General features: G+C 33.9%; 1 protein-coding gene across 5 annotated transcripts; it reads left to right on the top strand.

The window, feature by feature from the left end:
• The first annotated feature begins 1,724 nt into the window (after nt 1-1,724).
• On the top strand, nt 1,725-13,639 carry LOC110611952. 5 transcript variants are annotated; one of them, XM_043955454.1, is made up of 9 exons: nt 1,725-2,053; nt 3,133-3,198; nt 3,363-6,088; nt 6,590-7,180; nt 10,296-10,868; nt 11,031-11,660; nt 12,071-12,847; nt 12,990-13,045; nt 13,324-13,639. In XM_043955454.1, the coding sequence occupies exons 1-9, from the start codon at nt 1,873-1,875 to the stop codon at nt 13,358-13,360; spliced, it is 5,637 nt and encodes a 1,878-aa protein (XP_043811389.1). In that variant the 5' UTR covers nt 1,725-1,872; the 3' UTR covers nt 13,361-13,639. The 5 variants fall into 5 exon arrangements, with proteins under 5 accessions (XP_043811389.1, XP_043811390.1, XP_043811392.1 ...); XM_043955456.1 differs by having other exon boundaries at nt 1,973-2,053; nt 3,382-6,088; XM_043955458.1 differs by lacking the exon at nt 1,725-2,053 and adding an exon at nt 3,035-3,057.
• The last annotated feature ends 5,685 nt before the right edge of the window (nt 13,640-19,324 follow it).

The following is a 19,324-nucleotide window of genomic DNA, read 5'->3' as shown; positions in this document are numbered from 1 at the left end:
AGTTAGAGTTAACATTTGGTCGGTTCAGTTTAAAATTGAATCGAACTGAATAAATTAAAAATTAAAATTTTAGTATTTATAAAAATCAAATCGAATTGATTTTAGTTAGAAATCAAATTAAATCGAACCAATCTAATTTGATTTGATCAGTTTAAATTTTTAATAAATTTTTTATTTTTTACACTATATTTTTAGTATTTTAAAATTTAATTGAAATATTTCAACGATATAATCTCTATATTATTGAAAATAATATATTATTATCATAAAGTTCTGTTTAATTTTTTTGAGTTTTTTCGATTAAAATTAAATAATTAAAATTTTTAAAATTAAAATTTAAAACAAATTAAATTAAATAAAAAATCAAATTAAATTTTCGGATTGATATTTTCGATTTGAATTGAATATTCCTAATCCGTAAATTATGATTTTATATAAAAATATTTTATTTATTAAAAAATAAATTAAAAAAAAATTAATGGCATATTAAAATAATAAAATATCACTTAATTAAAAATTAAAAAAGCTCATGAAATGACATAAAAATGGTGCATTTAACTAAGATTATCTCAAATCTATCAAATAATATTTATTGCTTTCTTTCCATAATAAAACATTAATTTTTTATTTTTCATATATATTTTTATTAATTTTTAAATTATTTAATATTAATATGTAAAAAAGTATGATTATTTAAAAGATATTTTCATAAATTATTGTAATTTTTTTAAAAATTAAAGCTAATTAAAGGCAATAGTAATTAAAAAAAAATTAGAAGAAGATGAAGGACAATTTATAAGCCATTTGCTTTATTTTTATTTTTATGACTATTAATTATATTTTATTCAATTAAATACTATACAATACGATTTTTTTAAATATTTAGAATATTTATAAAAAATTACCCTATAATTTATCATATTTTTAAATAAAACTTTATATTTTAATTTATAATAAAAAGATTTATATATTTTTATGTTGTTAATAAAATAAATTTTTTATTATTGATAAATTATAATTTACTCTTTAATGTTAAATAAAAATTATATATTAGTCTCTATATTTTTTAATTTAACCTTTTAAATTTTATTTATTTAATAAAATAATCTCTTAATTAAACTTTTATATTTTAATTAAAATTAATCTTTATATTTTTATTAATTAGTCTTTAAATATTATAATTATTAATAGATTTTTTATATTTATAAATTAATCTTTTTATTTATTAAATTTATATATATATGAAAAATGATAAAATAAAAATTAAATAATAAATTTATCATTTTTATCCTAATTTAATAAAAATAAATAAATCATTAATAAGAGAAAATTAAATGAAAAAATTTCTTGACTTTATAGATACGCTTAATTTAATTTTTATTTTATTAAATTATTGTGAAAATATATAAGACATTAAATTTAATAAACATGAGATATTAGTTTATAAAAAATATAAATTATGTATTTAAAAATAAATTTATAAAAATATAAGAATGAATTATAATTAAAGAATTATTTATTATAAAATAAACTTTTATAATTAAATTTAGAAATATACGGAGTAAATTATATTTTTTTATAAATTTTAAGAATTAAAATATAATTTATTTTAATTATAAATTATTTTAATTGATTTTTAAATGCGAGACGCGTTAGAGAGAAAAGGCTAACGGATAGTACCTCTCTTGAAAAAGGCGCAAAACTGATATTTTTTTTTTTTGTAATTTATCCTAAATACTATACGGTGAGTGCGCGGGCCAACAAAAAACCTAATTTGGCAGTAAAACCCACCAGGACAGGTTGACAAGGAGGAAGAAAAGCCTTCCTGTGGAGCAGGAGTCTCAGTTTTTATTTTATACAAATACCTGATATATGAAGGAGATGAATATGCACGTTTGCTTCAATGGTGGAGCTTTGATTCTCTGTTTCTCAAGGGACATTGCCTCTCCGTTTCTTCAATTGAGGGTTATGGCTTCTGGAAATTTTGATCTCCTTCTGCTGTTATGGGTCCTTGAAGTACGGATGCTTCATAAGAGTTCTCTTTTTACTGCAGGTTCTTTCCTAGTGTCTCTTGGTCCTTTTCCCTTATGTGGCTATACATCTTGTTGATTCTCTTGCTGAATAGGCATTTTAACTTTTCTTCTGTTTTCTTTGGTTGTATGTTCTCTCTTGTGAAGGGTTTAGGGGTTTGTCCTATTTAGGTATCTTGGGTTGAAGTTGCTGTCTGGTTTCTTATACTGATGATTTTTCACTCAATTTCTTCAATATTAATTAAGATTTCTAGCCTATTACTCTCTTAATTTTCATTGCATTTTAGTATTATTTAAATGAAATAATGCAATATAGGCTAAATGAACAAAAGACCTAGGCTCTGTTTGTTTTACTAAAAATGTTCTTTTAAGTAATTTTATGGAAAATGACTTGCTCTTTTTTAAAAGCATTTTGAAAATCTTATTAGGACCTCTATCTATAACTTTGTTAATAAATTTTATTTTTTAAATTAAAATTAATTAATGAAAAATAAGTTATTTTATTAAAAAATATTTTCCATGGGGAAAATGTTTTCCATGGAAAATATTTTCCAAATACAAGTTGTTTTCCACAAACAAACTGAGCTCTAATGTTTACAACTTTTTGCATTTTAATTCAAGTATTTTAATTTTTTAATTGGTTGAAATGTTAGCTAAATTTTAAAACCAACATATGAATTTCAATTTTAGTGAAATTAGTTATTAAATGGAAATATTTGTATATATGAAATTCAATTAAATAAATTGAATTTGAATTATGGTTCATTAGATAATTGAGTTTTATGTCCACAATTGAAGTTTATATGTTGATTTTGAAAAATTGGCTAAAATTGCACCAAATTGAAAGTTGGGACAATAAATAAAAAATTGAAATGTTTGGACTAAAATGCAAAAATATGTTATGTTGACATTTTATTTTATTCAATTGGCCTGCAATATATATTATATATTTCAATTTGTAACTGTAGACAAAGGCCTTGTCTAATCCTGCATTGAAATGAACGATCCCCTTTCGCACATCTTCTAGGTATTGTCTTTGACTCTTGCTTTATGTGTATGCTTGATTTTTATGCATTCAGTAATCCTCTCATTTCTCTTGAAGATCACTGCATCTTTGCTAATCAAGAAGACACAAACTTTGTCAATAAAGCCATTTTCTTCTCTATTTGTAAGTTTTAGTTTTCTTACTTTTCTCTGGTTTCAATGTCTTATTTTCATCCTTTGATTTACTGTTCTTGCTGCACTTGTTTGATAAAGCCATTTATCTATACGTTTGATTTACTAGCTTTTCTGCAGTTGCAAATTTTTTTTCCTCATATTTTACTGTTGTAGATTTGCATAAATGTTTCAGATCTAGAGATAGAGAAAGGGTGAGAGAAATGGAGTACTGTATTGCAATTGGAAGTGCTGTTGCAGGTGAAATTGCAAAAACTTTGCTGGCTCCAATCACTGGATCGATTGGCCACGTATTTTCCTATAATACTGACACAAAAAAGCTGGAAAAGGAGCTTAAGAAACTGGTTGATAAGAAGGCAATCGAGGTGGACCCTCGTGTGCGTGAGGCTGAAAGGAACTTGGAAATTATTTCTGCGTCTGTAATTTGGTGGCAAAAGGAGGTGGATGAAATCAGTCAAAAGGGCAAAGAATTTCTTGAAAATGACATCGAAGTGATCGGCAAGTGTTTCAACGGGCACTGTCCAGATCCAAAGTTGCGTTATTCCTTGAGTAGGAAAGCTAAGAAGATGACAAAAAAGGTTCTTGCTCTGCTTCAGGAAGCTGCAAAATTCGGTGAAATAGCCCATCCTGGTCCTCCAGAAAAAATAGGATCCATCTTTATCACTGAAGGCATTAGGGATTTTGAATCAAGGGAATCAATTAAGAATGAAGTCTGGGAGGCATTGAAGGATGACAAGCTCACCATGATCAGTATATGTGGAACTGGCGGTGTGGGTAAAACCACAATGGTAAAAAAGCTTGTGCAAAGAATCGAAAGAGAGAAATTGTTTGATGAGGTTGCGATGGCAGTAGTGTCCCAAACTCCTAATATCAAAAAGATACAATGTGATATTGCATCTTGCTTGAGTTTGAAATTGTGCGATGAGAGTGAGTTAACAAGTGCAGGCAAGCTTCGTCAGAGGTTTATAAACTGTGGTAAGAGGATTCTCTTAATATTGGATGATGTTTGGAGTGAGTTGGATTTTGAAAGAATAGGACTTCCACCTAGGGGAGAGAGAAAGGGACACACAATTATGTTGACTTCACGTAACAAAGATGTATGCAATAAACTGGGAAGTGAAAAGAATTTCCCTATGGATGTTTTAACAAATGAAGAAGCTTGGGATCTTTTTGGAGAGATTGCAAGCATTTCCATTGACCAGGATTTGCATCAAACGGCAACTGAGATTGCCAATGAATGTGGAGGCTTACCTATTGCTATTGTGACTGTTGCAAAGGCGTTAAAAAACAAAATGAGAAACATTTGGGATGATGCGCTCCAGCAGCTAAAGAATTCTAACCTGCAAGGTGTATCAGGAGATGTGTTTTCAAAAATTGAATTAAGTTACAAGTTTTTGGAACATGAAGAGGCCAAGTTATGTTTTTTGCTTTGTAGCTTGTTCCCCGAAGATTTCAATATTCGGGTTGAACATTTGGTTAGATATGGAATGGGCCTACGGTTGTTTAAAAATGTTGATAATGTGCACCAAGCAAGAGATAGGGTCTATGCGCTTATTTATGAACTTAAAGAATCATTTTTATTGCTTGAAGGTGATCACAAACGGTATGAGTCAGTAAAAATGCATGATATTGTCCGTGATGTAGCCATATCAATTGCCTCCAGAGATGAGCAATGGTACATGTTACAAACCGATGCTAGAATAAAAGAGTGGCAAGAGAAAGCTGGGTACAAAAATTGCACTGCAATTTCTCTTGTATGTGAAAAATTCATTGAACGCCCTAATGATTTTGAGTGTCCGAAGCTTGAACTCTTACAACTTTTGTACGATTGTCAATCACAAAGCCTTCCAAACAACATTTTTGAAGGGATGAAAGAACTCAAAGTTCTAGCTTTGGCTTTGGGCATCCCATCACTGCCATCATCACTTGATGTATTGAAGAATCTTCGAACCTTGCGTCTGGAGAAGTTTAAGTCAGAAGAGATGCATACCATTGGCACTCTAGTGAAGCTAGAAATACTCGAAATTGCTACTTATTATTTACAGGAGTTGCCTGGAGAAATAGGACTTCTGAAAAATCTAAGGTTGCTGGACTTGAGGGGCGTCATTAACCTGAGATACATTCCACCAGGCCTATTATTAGGGCTGTCCAGACTAGAAGAGTTGTATGTGACGGACAAGTTCATGATGAAGTGGCAATCCAAGGAAGATGGAAAAACAACCAATGCAAGCCTCAGCGAGCTAGAGACTCATCATATAACTGCATTAGAAATTACTGTACCAAAAGCCTCCATTTTGCCTAAAGATTTGGTGTTTAGAAACTTAATAAGATTTAAAATTTTTATAGGTCACAAATTTGCATACGGATCATTAATTGGCAGAGATTCAGTGAATGTGTTGCATCTTGAAGGAGATGCAAGTGATATCAAAGGAACTGAGATCTGTGCTTGGTTGATGAGGAAAGCTGAAGTCTTGAATTTGATAGAAGTACAGAATTTGAAGAAAGTTCTCTATGAGCTAGAAGATTATGGTTTTCCAGATATGAAGAGAACACCTTTTCATGAGTGTGTTGGACAAGAATTCTTAGTTGATGCACTAGAGATTGTTCCACGATCACGAGAAATTCAGCTTTCATATTTCAGGAACTTGAGAGAAGTAAATATACGATCATGTGGTAAGTTAAAGTACTTCATTCCAGTATCCATGTCTAGAGGATTGAGCCAGCTTCATAGAATACTCATAGCAGGGTGTAAAGAGATGGAGGCAGTTTTCCACAAAACTGAAGTGGATGATGAGATTGAGTTTCTTGAACTTGTGGCTTTGAAGCTGGATCACCTTCCAAAATTCCTTGGTTTCATCATCAATCCATCATTGACCTCCAAGGTAAGCTTTTATTTTTCCAAAAATCTTGTTTGCTAGAATCTAGATCAGCATAGTCAATATGTGGCTTTAAATACTGAAATTCACATAGTATGTCATCAGTTTTCTAAGTACTTAATTACCCTTAAATTATATGATTAAATAAACAAGTTTACTTCAAATAGGGGCAGTCTCTTTTAAAGAGACTAAGAGAGAGATATTTTAATTTTCTTTTAAGAACAGAGAGTTTAGAGGTTGTAGATGGATTAAAAAAATGGCCATCTTTATATTAATTTGAAATGTTAAAATTTAAATATGGGATGCGACTAGGGAAGGATGGGATGAAGCAGGACCATTATAAATAGGGTTTGTTAATGAGTTTTAATAGCTCTTTCGATTATGTGCATTAATTTTTTGTAAAATCATATTTTATTTAAAGGAATTTAATTCTAATATGTCACACATGAGAAATTGCCAAATAAAACTTTAGCATCCATTATGTTAATAACGTATTTTGTTAAACAGGATATCGAACAGCCAGGTACAACTCAAATGGATAATAGGACAGAAACTAAGTATCGTCAAAATCAAGAAAGGACTGGACTGGTAGAAATGATTTCTACATTATTTTCATCACTTTGTCCACGACTGCCGAATTTGCAGGAGCTTAACTTGGATAGTTGTGGTTTGCTAACAAGACTTTTCCCTCCCTCTGTAGCCCAACAGCTAGTGCAGCTTAAAAAGTTAATTATACGTGGATGTCCTGAGATGGAATATATTGTTGCAGAACCACAAGAAGAAGAGAAAAACAAGAGAATAAGCAAAATAGTGTTTCCTAACCTAATTTTGCTTGATTTTCATGAGCTACCGAAGCTAGTGGCTTTTTGTCCTGATAGTCATATTTCTTTTGACTGGCTTTCATTAAAAGAGCTGAGATTAATTTGTTGTCCTGAAATGAAGACTACTTGTGTTACAATTCCAAGCTCATCAACATTGAATAAGAGTTTTGATCAAAGTGACATTATTGGTGGCAAGAAAATCATGCCTCCAGGAGGCTCATTTAATCGAGCATTGGTAAGAAGAGGACGAGAGCAACAAAACTTTTCCAGCAGAAAGGTATGTGTTTGAATTTTTACCTTGGAGGTTTTTAAAATTATAATATTTCATAAGAAAATTGAAGAATAAAAATCAAACCCATATGAATGCTTGTGTATGTGTGCGCAATAAAAATTGTGGAAGATATTATGGTTCTATCTGGAATAATGTATTACAATATCATTGTGTAAAAAAATTTAGAAGTACTAGTATTTTTATTATGTGCATTGCATGTGTGTGTACTCATTTTATGTACTCGGAATTTATTATATTTTATATGCAATGTTAGAAAAATTTTCACATTAACTTTTATAATTGACACATCTTATTAATATTATTAAGCAAGTGTTATATTCTCTCATTATGATTTTAGTTTATCTAATATACTTAATGTTATTAGAGTGTTATTGATATTACAATAATAAAGATCTAAAAAATTAAAGGAATTTTTTCCCCCTAATTCTTCACGTTTAAATAAAATTATTTTATAGTTTTATTAGTATCATAATATGATTATCAAAATTTAAAGATGGTTTTTTACATATTCTTTTATTATGTTAATTTTATATTGTTGTAATTTTTTTTTAAAAAGAAATTTAATGTAATGAAATTGAAAAAAAATGTTGGCAAAGCTTATTTTAAAAATATTTTTTTACATGTATGAAAATTTAAAAAATTTTATAGCATTGCATAATTGTTAGCTTAAAATTTATCAAATTAACATTACAATTCAAGGTATGATAGAATTAAAATTTTATTGATGTTATAACAGAACCATTAAAAATAAATGGTAATTTTAATTTTTATTAATGTATATTATTTTTTGGACAAGTTATGAATCTAATATAATAAAAATAAGAAATTGACTAAATTTATTTTAAGAATATTTTTTGCATGTATAGAAATTAATAAATGTATTGTGTTGCAAATAGATCAACTCAAAGTTATTTAGCTTTTTCATTTTAATGTTTTAGATTAAAGTGTTAAATTTTAGTTGTTCAAAAACACTACCAGTGGTAAAATTTGATGGTTGTTATAATAGAATTATTAAAGCAGAAGAATTTATTTTATGATAAATTGTCTAAAAGTTTCTTATTAAATCTAATATATTAATTAATAAATAGTATTAAAATTTGAACAGAGTCATAATATGATTATTAAAATTAAACACTTAATATTTACCAAGTTAAATTTAACATTATATATAATATCAAAAAGATTTAATATCATAAGTAATTTGCCTCCTTATTCATATTTTTAGATGCTAATAATACTAATATTTGAGTACCTATATCAAAGAATTTAAAATCAAATTTTATTTTATTTATAAAGCATTTATATTAGAAATGATGTGTAATTATTCAAATTAAAATATTAATATTAATATTATAAACACAAAGGAAATTTCAAAAATCCATAGTGTTCAAAGTTCTTAATGCTTAAGCAAAAAAAGTATGAAAATAAACAAATAGCTAACTTATTAATAAGATCAAATACTATAAATTTATAAAAAAAATATTTTTAAAGATGTAATACTTGAATTGTTAACTTTTGTTAATTAATAATTGAATAATTAAATTTAAACAATCAAGAGTTTAGCTACAATTTAAATGCAAATTAAAAAAATAAGTTACATAAAAATAGGTTGAAGAGTTTTAAATTATATACATTATAAAAGTAATTAAAATGATAAAAAAAATCTTTAAATAATTTTAAAAATTAAGGTGGTTTTTGGCAATCACATGATTTCCCCCCACCTTTCCACATTTATATATATATATATATATTATAGATTTGAATATTTACTTTCTAAGATTTTTCCTTATTTATGTATAGGAGTTCCATGGGTTTAATTTTAATAGCGGTCTCTGTTAAGTGTATTAAATCATACAATTTATCTCTTTTGACATAATTCTCTCTTTATTTAAACATGTTTTTTGTAATTTGAAAAATTAAACTGTATCATTATCAGATAAATTTTATTAGAATTAAATTCTTGCATTTTTCACACTGTTGTTAGAATCTTGCAATTTTTTATTTGATTTTTCATTTTAGTGATTCGAAACTATATTGTGAATCTTAAATGTGTTTGAATCGTGACCAAATTGTATGATTTGAAATCAAATTGTACCAATTCAATGTGAATTTACCAATTCGGCTGATTCTTTTTCTTGAGGGTTGTCCTATAGCTTAAAAATTTAATATTTCACCTCATTTTTATTCTGAAAGTATACATAAAATCTTCAGATAGCCCTTTTTTTTATATAGTTAGCTATTATTTGTCCTTTTTTATTAATCTAACACTTTAATTTAACTCATTATTATTTAATTATTTGTTTATTATATAAAATCACATAACATGATAAGAAGTTTTGGTTTTATTATAAAGCATCATTCTCATTAGCTTGACGATAATTATATATTCATCAAAGAGTATTATTGTGATATTTTTTATTTATTTAAAATATATATTTTTTAGGGTAAAGGTAAGCTACAATTTGGTCCTTGTAGTTTAGTAAAACCTGCATGCTAGTCCCTTTAATTTTAAAAGCCTGCTATTTAATTCTTGTAATTTAAAAACAAAAATCAACAAATTAGGGGCTATGAAAAAATATAGTATAATCACAATTGTTATATTATTTTAAAAAGCTAATTTGATGTATATATTTAAAATACAGGGTCTAAATTACTAGAATATATGAAATTACAGGGACTAGATTGTGAATGAAATAAATGAGTTTTGGTGTATAAGGACTAATTTGTTGTTTTTTTCTTTTTTTTATAATTATAAGGACTAAATAGATGGCTTCAAAAAACATAGGGACTAATTTATGTAGGTTTTAGTAAATAGTGACTAAATTATAGTTTACCCTAATTTTTAGTTAAGTTTGAGAAATTTTATCAAATCTTACAATTTAATTCAATTTTCCACTCAAAATGAATATTTAAATTCTTGATCCAAATCTCAATGTGACAACTATCATTTTCGTACTTTTGAAGCACATTTATCAGTACTGTCATTTTGCATTGATTTTCATATTGTTGTCATTGTGATATTACACTAACAATAGCAATCAAAGTATGCCTTGTTGAATCATATCTGTATTATTAATTGTGTTACAATAATTATTGGCAGGATATCTATCAGCCAGGAACATTTCAAATGAACAATGAAAACCTTCATTCAAGTATTGAACCAGTGGACATGATTTCCATATTACTTCCGTCAAATCGGCTACGATTGCAAAATTTGCAAATGCTTCATTTGGGTGCATGTGATTCAGTAAAAGTGATTTTTCCTCCCTCTGTAGCCCAACAATTGGTGCAGCTTCAATATTTAAATATTCGTATGTGTTCTGCGGTGGAATATATTGTTGCAGAAACAGAAGAACAAGAAAAAAACAAGGGCACAAATAAAATAGTGTTTCCTAACCTCTCTTTAATTGAACTTGTAAGACTACCAAAACTGGTGGCTTTTTGCCCTGACGTTCATGTTTCTTTTGCTTGTCCCTTGTTAAAAAGGTTGAACTTGTATAGTTGTCCCAATATGAAGACGTTGTGTTTTGCGATTCCAAGCTCAACAGTTTTGAATGGAAGTGTTGATCATATCCCCTCTAACAATGGACTTGATGGCAAGCCTATATGTAGCTCAATAGTTCGAGGTGTTCTAAGACGAGGAAGGAAGCAAAAATATGTTTCCAGAAACGAGGTATGTCGAATTACTAATCATTTAGAATATAGAAGTACGCATGGAAAGGATATGCTGCATCACTATTACAGTCTATTCAAATAAATGAGCATCTGACATAAATGGGTATCTGAATTACTATTGTAAAGTTTTTTCTGGTAATATAATATGTTGATTTGGAAGGTTTTGCTAATCAAGAACGAGGAGGAGGATCCATCTGTTAGCCATATTGATGAGAAGAGAGAGGCATGTTATGCATTTCCTTCCAAATTGATTGAAGGTTTTCCAAATTTGGAAAACCTTAGAGTGGAGAATTCAGATGCATTGGAAGTGATATTTTCATTTAAGGGGTTGATTCTCCAGGAGTACCATACTTCTACGGGAATCCTCAATTCTTTAAAAGAGTTGCAGCTAAGTAGTTTATCGAAGTTAATGCATATATGGTTCAAGATTCCACTGGAAGTATCAGCCTTTCGAAACCTACAAGTGCTGAAGATAATCTCTTGTGACAATTTAACATATCTTTTCTCACCTTACTTGGTCAAACTTTTAGTGATGCTGCAGCAAATAGAGGTTACTAGCTGCCAAAGGATGATGGAAATTATAGCGAAAGAGGATGAAGAAGAACAAGAAGCAAACATGGACAAGATTGTTTTCCCTCAACTAACGTCTCTGATATTTGCAAATTTACCCAATCTCAAGAGTTTCTACAGTGGAACTTATGCTCTTGAATTGCCAAAGCTAGAGAAACTAAAAATAAGGGATGAGAACTATCCATTAATAGGAGACCTTAATGCAACTGTGAAAAAAGCGGTATGTTCTCTTTTCTTATTACTTTTTTCTGCAACACTCTTGAATAGTTATAGTTCTAGTCTCATTACAGGTTGTCAACTCCCCTTATCTTTTTAGCTAACTTGCTTTTGTCAGCTTAATACAAATCAGAATTGATTTGTGGAAAATCACTTTTTCTTTAAGTTCCTATATTTATGATTTTAGGACATAGTGCTAGGAGGTAACATCTGGGTGTAATTACCAATTAAGAGCTAATTTTCACACAACACTAAATAAAATTATGGTATGTGAAACTAGGAAAGTCTCCACACCACTTACCAGTAGGCCAAAGACCTTTCGAAGAAGTAGTAATTTGGCATAATTAAGTAAATAAATACTTAAACGTTTCACATTCCCAAATTATAGTAATGGATATTTGTGTTTCACTGCAGATGTTGACAAGAATACTCACCCATTGCAAGAAAACTCTGAGAAGGACAGAGGATGGCCAAGAATCAGAAGGCCATTTAAGCAACATACGTGTTCTGGAAGTAGAAAAATGTGAAAATTTGGTGAATTTGATTCCGTTCAATTTTGTAGAGTGCCTCCAAAAGTTGGAAAAGCTTAGCGTGTGCAATTGTGGTTCGTTGATGGAGATGTTTGAGTACCAAGGAATGGATACTGAGGGAGGAAATTTTGTAACATTCCCTTGCCTTGAAGAAGTCCATCTGGCAGACCTACCAAAACTGATGCACATATTCAACAAAATTCCAGAAAATTTCATTGGCTTTCAGAAGCTGATAAAGCTACAATTTCATACTTGTGGCAGTTTGAGGAACATATTCTCAGTTATTGTGGCCAAGGGTCTTGTACAACTCCAAGAACTAGATATAAAGAGCTGCAATATGTTGGAGGAGATAATAGTTGCAGAAGAGGATGAAAAAGAAGATCAATCAAACAAGGAAAAAATTGTACTCCCTCAACTAAGGTCTTTGCGACTTCGAAATTTACCTAATCTTAAGAGTTTCTACAATGGAATTTATGCTCTTGAATTTCCATTATTAGAAATTCTGAATTTTTGGGTATGTAATGGGATGAAGACATTCTCTTATGGATCATTAAGCATGCCAAAGCTAAAGGAAGTTAAAATAAATTACGGGTTTCATCAATTAACGGGATCTCCAGACCTTAATGCAACAATGAGTCAATTACTCTACATGAAAAAAGAGGTATTATCTATTTCTAGTAGATCTTATTCTCTGTCCCCATCCAAACTTTCTCTTATATATGGGAACTCCTTTTTTTCTTTAACTGCATGCATGCTTTCCTTTTGTTGGGCATTGTTCTTTAGAACTTCAATTTGTTGTACAGGAACTTGATGTTACTATGGAAGAACCTGACACTATCTTTAGGAGGAATTATAGAAGGTAAGATTTAATAAGAAAATGTACAAGCTTTTTCTTTTTCTTTTTCTTTTTTTGAAAAATTTATTAGTCATGAACTTGAGTATGTTAAACTAATACATGTGGGAACCACCTAATTTAAGTGCTGAGACTTTGAAATATTATGACAAAATGAATGTGCCATTTTCTTATATTTAACTAAACAAACAATAGATCACATTCACATCTTATAATTTATGCTACGATCACATCCAAATCTATATCCAATCAGGACATTCAAATGCATAATTTGTTGATTATAGGGGATTAACAAAAGCTTACAGAGGTTACAGAGGATGAATCAGATTTGAGGAGGAAGAGGTGAATAACAAGCTCAAGTCCTTAAAGGTCACTAATTTGATGTCAGAAGAGTTGAAGTTGTTCGCATACTTATTGTTGGGTTGTCATCTTTCGATATATATTTGAATTATTTGCTCCCTGATATGTTTTGCCTTTCAAAAGGGCTCAGGGCTCTTTTTATTGGAAAAAGAAAACATTGTATGTTGATTCTAAATTCTGAGCAGTATGTGTTGATATTAACATGTATACATACTGAATCTAAAATTCTTTTATGCTTCAGTTTATATATATACACACACATTGAGGAAATCATATTTACATAGGTATTATTCATCAAATGCTGGTTCAGTTTTTTCTAGTCATGATGCTATTAGTTACAAATCACTATGTCTTTCTCTAACAAATTGATACTTTGTAAATAAGTTAGCCTATTTGCAAAGGGTTCTATCAATAAAAACTTGGCTCGATTTTACCCTTTTCATTTTTTTTTGGGACCAAGAAGTTTTTTCACACTTATAGGATGACTATCTAATTTTGTATATGACCTTCTCAATTATTTGCTATTATAGCTAGATTATAAAATTAATTTTGATCAATTTAAATTCAATACATTACCTTGATAATTAGACCAATTGCTTGTAATGGTGCTGCTACAGATGATGTGCTTGCAAATAGTACACTTCTAAATAGTATTGAACTTTTTAGTCCAATAGATTTTTAGACACATAATAAATAAGTTGAGTGTTGAGCTCACTATCAATACTTAATTCATTGATACTAGTGATTTAACTCACAAACTTAGGAGCCGGCTCAATAACTAGTCTTGTGAAGTAGCATATTAAAATGGCTCATTTATTAATTTTTTATGAACTTAATAGCTTGATGTATTCTAATGAAAATAAACCACTTATGTTGTATTCTGATAGTGACTACTGAAAGGAGAAGGTGTGAGCAACAACTTAAAGGGATTCAAAATAGATCTATAGATCTATTATCACTAAACCATTGACAGGTGATGATCTGAGATCCAGAAAGGAATAGAATTTCTGTGTGTATGGAAAACTTAGTCTGAAGGGGTCATGCTCTCCCTCTTATTCATTTTTTCCTTATCCTCTAGTGATGCATATTCGCCACTCTGCTATAGTGCCACCTGTCTCTGTCATGCAGAGTCGTATGTACGAGCGTATCTATCTGTCAATTCTCGTCAGGCGGCCATTTAATTCTGATCTGGCGCTCGTGCTGATCTGGCGCTCGTGCTGATAGGGTCGCAGCATAGTTGGGCTTGCTCTCTTACTCCTTGTAACGTCAAATGAGCTAGGCTCCTTTCTGGCGAGTCCGGGCTCTTGGTCAGCCCGGCCTGCTTTGATCGCGGGTTGGATGGTGTATTGATGGGTTAGCTTGCGTAGTGGGCTCTAAAGGATTTTGGGTCTGTCTCTTCCTCCACGGCTCCACTTTAGTCTGGGTGCCAAAGGCCCAGCGATCATCAAGTGCCCCATTTACCTCCTCATTAGTTATTCCATTATTAATGAAGGGGATTTAATTAATGAGGGGTAAATTCCTAGGTCTCAATTATGATTGCGCGGCCCTAGGGAGACTCTTGTCAAAATGTCTCTTCTCTACCTTTACTCATTTCAAATTCGTGCTTTCAGTTTCTCTCTAGACTATTTCTCTTGCTTTGATTCCTCTATTCCGTCTTTCTCCCTTTCTGCAAAGTTTTTCCAGGTATGTCTCCCTTTTCTTGATGGCCACAGCTAGAATTCCCGATGTTATAGGTTTGAGGTCCACTGTCACCTCTTCCACTCTTATCAATTTCTTTTCTGCTGACTACATAGACACCTCCATCTATAGTATTAGGGTTCCGTACTGCAATGAGAGAATTGTTCTTCCTTTATCTCCGCCGGCGGATTTGATGGACCCCAGTAAGGTCGCAGCTTGATCTTCTACATCAAGCAACGCGACTTCGGGTTAACTTTCCCCTTCTCTCATTTCTTTATCGAGGTTTTTCGTCACTTCGGAGTGACCCCTTGCATGCTTTCTCAAAATTCTATCCTCTTCATGTGTTTTTTCGAGTCAATCAGTCTATGCCGGGGTTTTGCCCCTTTTGTCGCTCTATTTTCTACCTTTTTTCGCTTGGTTCGGGTAAACCACGGATTTTACTACTTTGCTCTCTGGGGAGAGTTGTCCATTTTCGCAGGGTACAAAGACTCAATAAAAGGCTGGGTTAAGGCCTTTGTGGTGGTAGAGCTGAAGGAGGGCTCTAGGATCAACTGGGATGTTGATCTCTCCTGGAAGGAGGTTCCCCACAGTTGTAATGACTTTTCTCGATTGTCCCTACTGGACTAGATCTGCCTTCTTCGACTGATCTCTGTTCAAAGGAAGTATGATGTCGAGAAGTGCATATTTGTGTCCAGTTTCCGGAACTGCCAGAAAGCTGGTACTCATTAATGACTGTTCTTTTGTCTTTTTCTTTTCCCCTTTTTTTTCTTTTTTGTTTGGCCTTGACTTGAGTTGTTTTTGTTTTTTCGGCTTCGTGTCAATGGACAAAATAAGCCTCCGAAGAACTTTACCATGTCCAAGGAAAGCATGAAGGCCACTTTAGAAGCCTTCAAGGCCGGTCGATCAGTTGCGGACGTGACCTGTGAGTTTTTTCATGCCGTTTCCCACCATGGCAGGCTGGACTGCTGCCCCTGCTTCTTCCCGGGCGCTGGTGCCCGTGACTAAAGGCTTTCGATCTGCGGCCTCTAGGGCCTCTACTCAGGGCAAGGCTCCGGGCTCCTCCAAGTCTCCGGCGGCTTTGAAGCCCAAATCCACCTTCAATCCGGGCTTCTAGGAGCCTATCACCATTAATGAGTTCACAGAGAGTGTCTCCAAGGGGGAGACTGAGGTCGCTCCTTTGGCGATTCAGTCTCGCTAGGCTACTGTTGCCGTTGTAATTAGTGGTGTTGCCAGCAAGCGAGCCCAGACTTTTGAGGCCTCCCCTGAGGGCCGGGTTGTTAAGAAGGCACGCGCGGCCAGGCCTCCAGAGACTGTTCTTCCTTCCCCCACAGACAAAGGGAAGCAGACTATGGGGCAGCTAACCTCGGCTCCCGACAACGAGCTCTTCAGAGCTGCCGAGGTGACTCTTGAGTCCGCGGCGGCTTCTTTGGCCTAGATGCTGCGTGAGAAGATGTTCGGAGGGGTCTATGATGTTTCTGATCCGCGCTTCCTTGCTTTCGCCAGCCATTTAGCCTGCTCTACCAAACAGCAGGTGGCCTTCCGTTCGTGGTCTCGGGAGGACCTGAGAGATAGCCTCAGAGAGATGCTCCTCATGGTGAGCCATCTTGCTTTCCTTAGGCGTATTTTATTTTTATTCTCTGATTAATCTTTGTTTGCTGTCTTTTCTTGACAGGTGCTAGGCATATTCACAGAGATCGATGCTCAGGATCAATCCCTTCAGAACTCGATGGACCAACACATCGATGAAGCTCACCATGAGGAGAACATCTTGGCTACTAGTGAGGCCCGTGGGAACATCATCGAGCTTCGAAATCAGATCGAGGACCTCACCAAACGCTTGGGAGATATGCGGGAAGAGGTCGGCAAGGCTTCTAAGCGGGCTTCTATAGCAGAGTCTCAACGAGATGAGGCTTTAGCGCAGTTGTCTACTTTGGAGGAGTCCTGCCGCCCGCGTGATGAGGCCCGAGCCCAGCGCGACGAGGCTTTAGCCCGTGCTGCTGTCCTTCAATAGGAGCTTAATAAACACGTCGAGGACCTGAAAGGCATGACCTTGGCAGCGGAGGAGTCTCGCCTTCTGTAATACCCGGCTAGACTCCGGTATCGGAATTCCTACCGTCCGGTGAAATCTCGGATGTCGGAAGCCTCTAGTAGGGTAAAACCATGTTTTTATGAAATGTTTTAATGTGTTTTATGTTTTAAGCATGAAAGAAAATGAGTTTTTGCATGAAAATAGCTTTGGAGGATAACTCAGGTTCGGCCGCCGAACCTCAAGTTCGGCCGCCGAACATGCATGCGTTGCGGGTGTGCTTTAGGCCCCCGAAAGCATAAGTGAGGGAAGTCCAGGTTCGGCTGCCGAACCTCAAGTTCGGCCGCCGAACATGGCATGCATGCGGAGGCACATTCGGCCCCCGAACGTGGTCTGGCCAGCCACTATAAAAGGGTCCCTTAGCCGAAAATGGGCGAGCTTTTTCCCCATTTTCGGCCGAGGTGAGTCTCCGCCGTCCCTCACCCATCTTTGACGTCTTTCCTCTAAATCTCTCAAGATTTTCACTTGTTTTCACTTTGTTTTGAAGATTTGAGCTTTTGAGCAAAGTTTTGGAGCTTGAAGGTTCAAGAACCCAATCTCTCCCAACTTCGAGTTTAGGTCGTCTCTCTCTCGATCTTCAAGAGGTAAGAGCCGATCCTAAGCTCATTGCATGTTTTAAGTAAGTTTTAAGTAGATTTATGGGTTAGAATGCATGTTTAGGTTATGGTTATGTGTATGGGTATAAATGTGCGTTCTTGAACAATGTGGATGCTTGATGTGTTGTAGATGGGGTTTATGTTGGTTTGAGGCCCCTAGGAACATGTATGCTTGTGTTTGTGTGTGGTAGAATAGGTTTGATGCATGTTGAAAAGGTTTGGAGGCGAAATGTGCAAAGGGAGCCAAGTTTCTGCCCTTTGGCAGAAACCAGGTTCGGCAGCCGAAGGACTTTCGGCCGCCGAACATGGCTGGGGAGGCAGCCTTTCGGCTGCCGAAGCTTGCCCCCGAAAGGGAGACTTTCGTCTCTGTCTGGCAGTTTCGGCCGCCAAAAGTGCCGCCGAACATGCATGAGTTTCGTCTCTGTCTGGGAGTTTCGGCCGCCGAAGGTGCCGCCGAACCTGCCTGACTTTCGGCTCTGAAGGGACTTTCGGCCGCCGAACCTGCCGCCGAAAGTGCCCTGTCCAGGCCTTCCTTGCATGTTTTCCTATGGTTGTTTCATGATGTTTTAGGGGGTTTTTGGGGAGTAGTTTATAGTTATGTTCAGGTATGTTTGGTCCCTCATTTGAGTCCACCTGTGTAGGTTCGGACCCAAGGAACCGAGGACCCCAGCAGTGAGTTCAGCTGCTTCGGTGTTGTCAGAGTCGGCCAGAGGTGAGTGGAACTAACCTTAATCTTTTAAATTAAATGTTTTATCATGTTTCATGTATCATGATTATGCAATAGGATGATTGCATTAGTTTCCACGAATATGCCGCATTGCATCGATTGTTGTTGATGTGGGTGAATATTGGATGACCCAATTAGTCCATGACAGGAAGACCAGGACCCCATTCTACGGCCTGGCACTATGTAAGGAAAGACCAGGACCCCATTCTACGGCTTGGCACAATGTAAGGAAAGACCAGGACACCATTCTACGGCCTGGCACGGTTATGGGACTCGAAGACCAGAAGCCCAGAGGAGGCCCTGGGGCAATGGTAAGTAATGTATGTTATGACAGGAAGACCAGGACCCCATGCTACGGCCTGGCACAATGTTAGCTTGGACTAATTGGTGACAAGTTCACCCAACCCTTATGTGAATTGTCTGTGTTATGATGCATTCCATTGGAGCATAGTGTTAATATGTTTTATAGTCCTACTCACTGGGCTTTTAGCTCACCCCTCTCCCTTTTACCCCTAGGCTTGCAGGTACAGTATAGAGCAGGAGTCCGGATAGAATAAGAAAGTCATGTTTATGTAATAGCTAGCAATGGACATGATCGAATTGTATTGTAATGAGATGATATATATGGATGTTAGAGGTGTGCTTGACCGTAGATTGTTGTTATCCCTTTTAATACATGATCTTAGAGATTTTTTTTTATGATGTTTATGCAAACCAATTCGACATATGTTATGTCACCCATTTTGGGGGCACTGATGAGATCCCACAGAGGGATCAATGTTATATACAGTGCATGCACAAGTTGAGTATGGTTGATGTATATGGAAAGAAAAGTTTTA

The sequence above is a fragment of the Manihot esculenta genome, chromosome 3 (genome assembly GCF_001659605.2).
Source record: "Manihot esculenta cultivar AM560-2 chromosome 3, M.esculenta_v8, whole genome shotgun sequence".
NCBI lineage: Eukaryota > Viridiplantae > Streptophyta > Magnoliopsida > Malpighiales > Euphorbiaceae > Manihot > Manihot esculenta.
This window is presented reverse-complemented; position numbering and strand designations above follow the sequence as displayed.

What these genes read in the sequence shown, in the direction of transcription:
- LOC110611952 (XM_043955454.1), top strand. Translation starts at nt 1,873, where the DNA reads ATGAAGGAGATGAATATGCACGTTTGCTTCAATGGTGGAGCTTTGATT. An exon ending in ATCCATCATTGACCTCCAAG is followed by an intron (nt 6,089 to 6,589) that starts GTAAGCTTTTAT and finishes TTTGTTAAACAG; the next exon opens with GATATCGAACAGCCAGGTAC. An exon ending in AAAACTTTTCCAGCAGAAAG is followed by an intron (nt 7,181 to 10,295) that starts GTATGTGTTTGA and finishes AATTATTGGCAG; the next exon opens with GATATCTATCAGCCAGGAAC.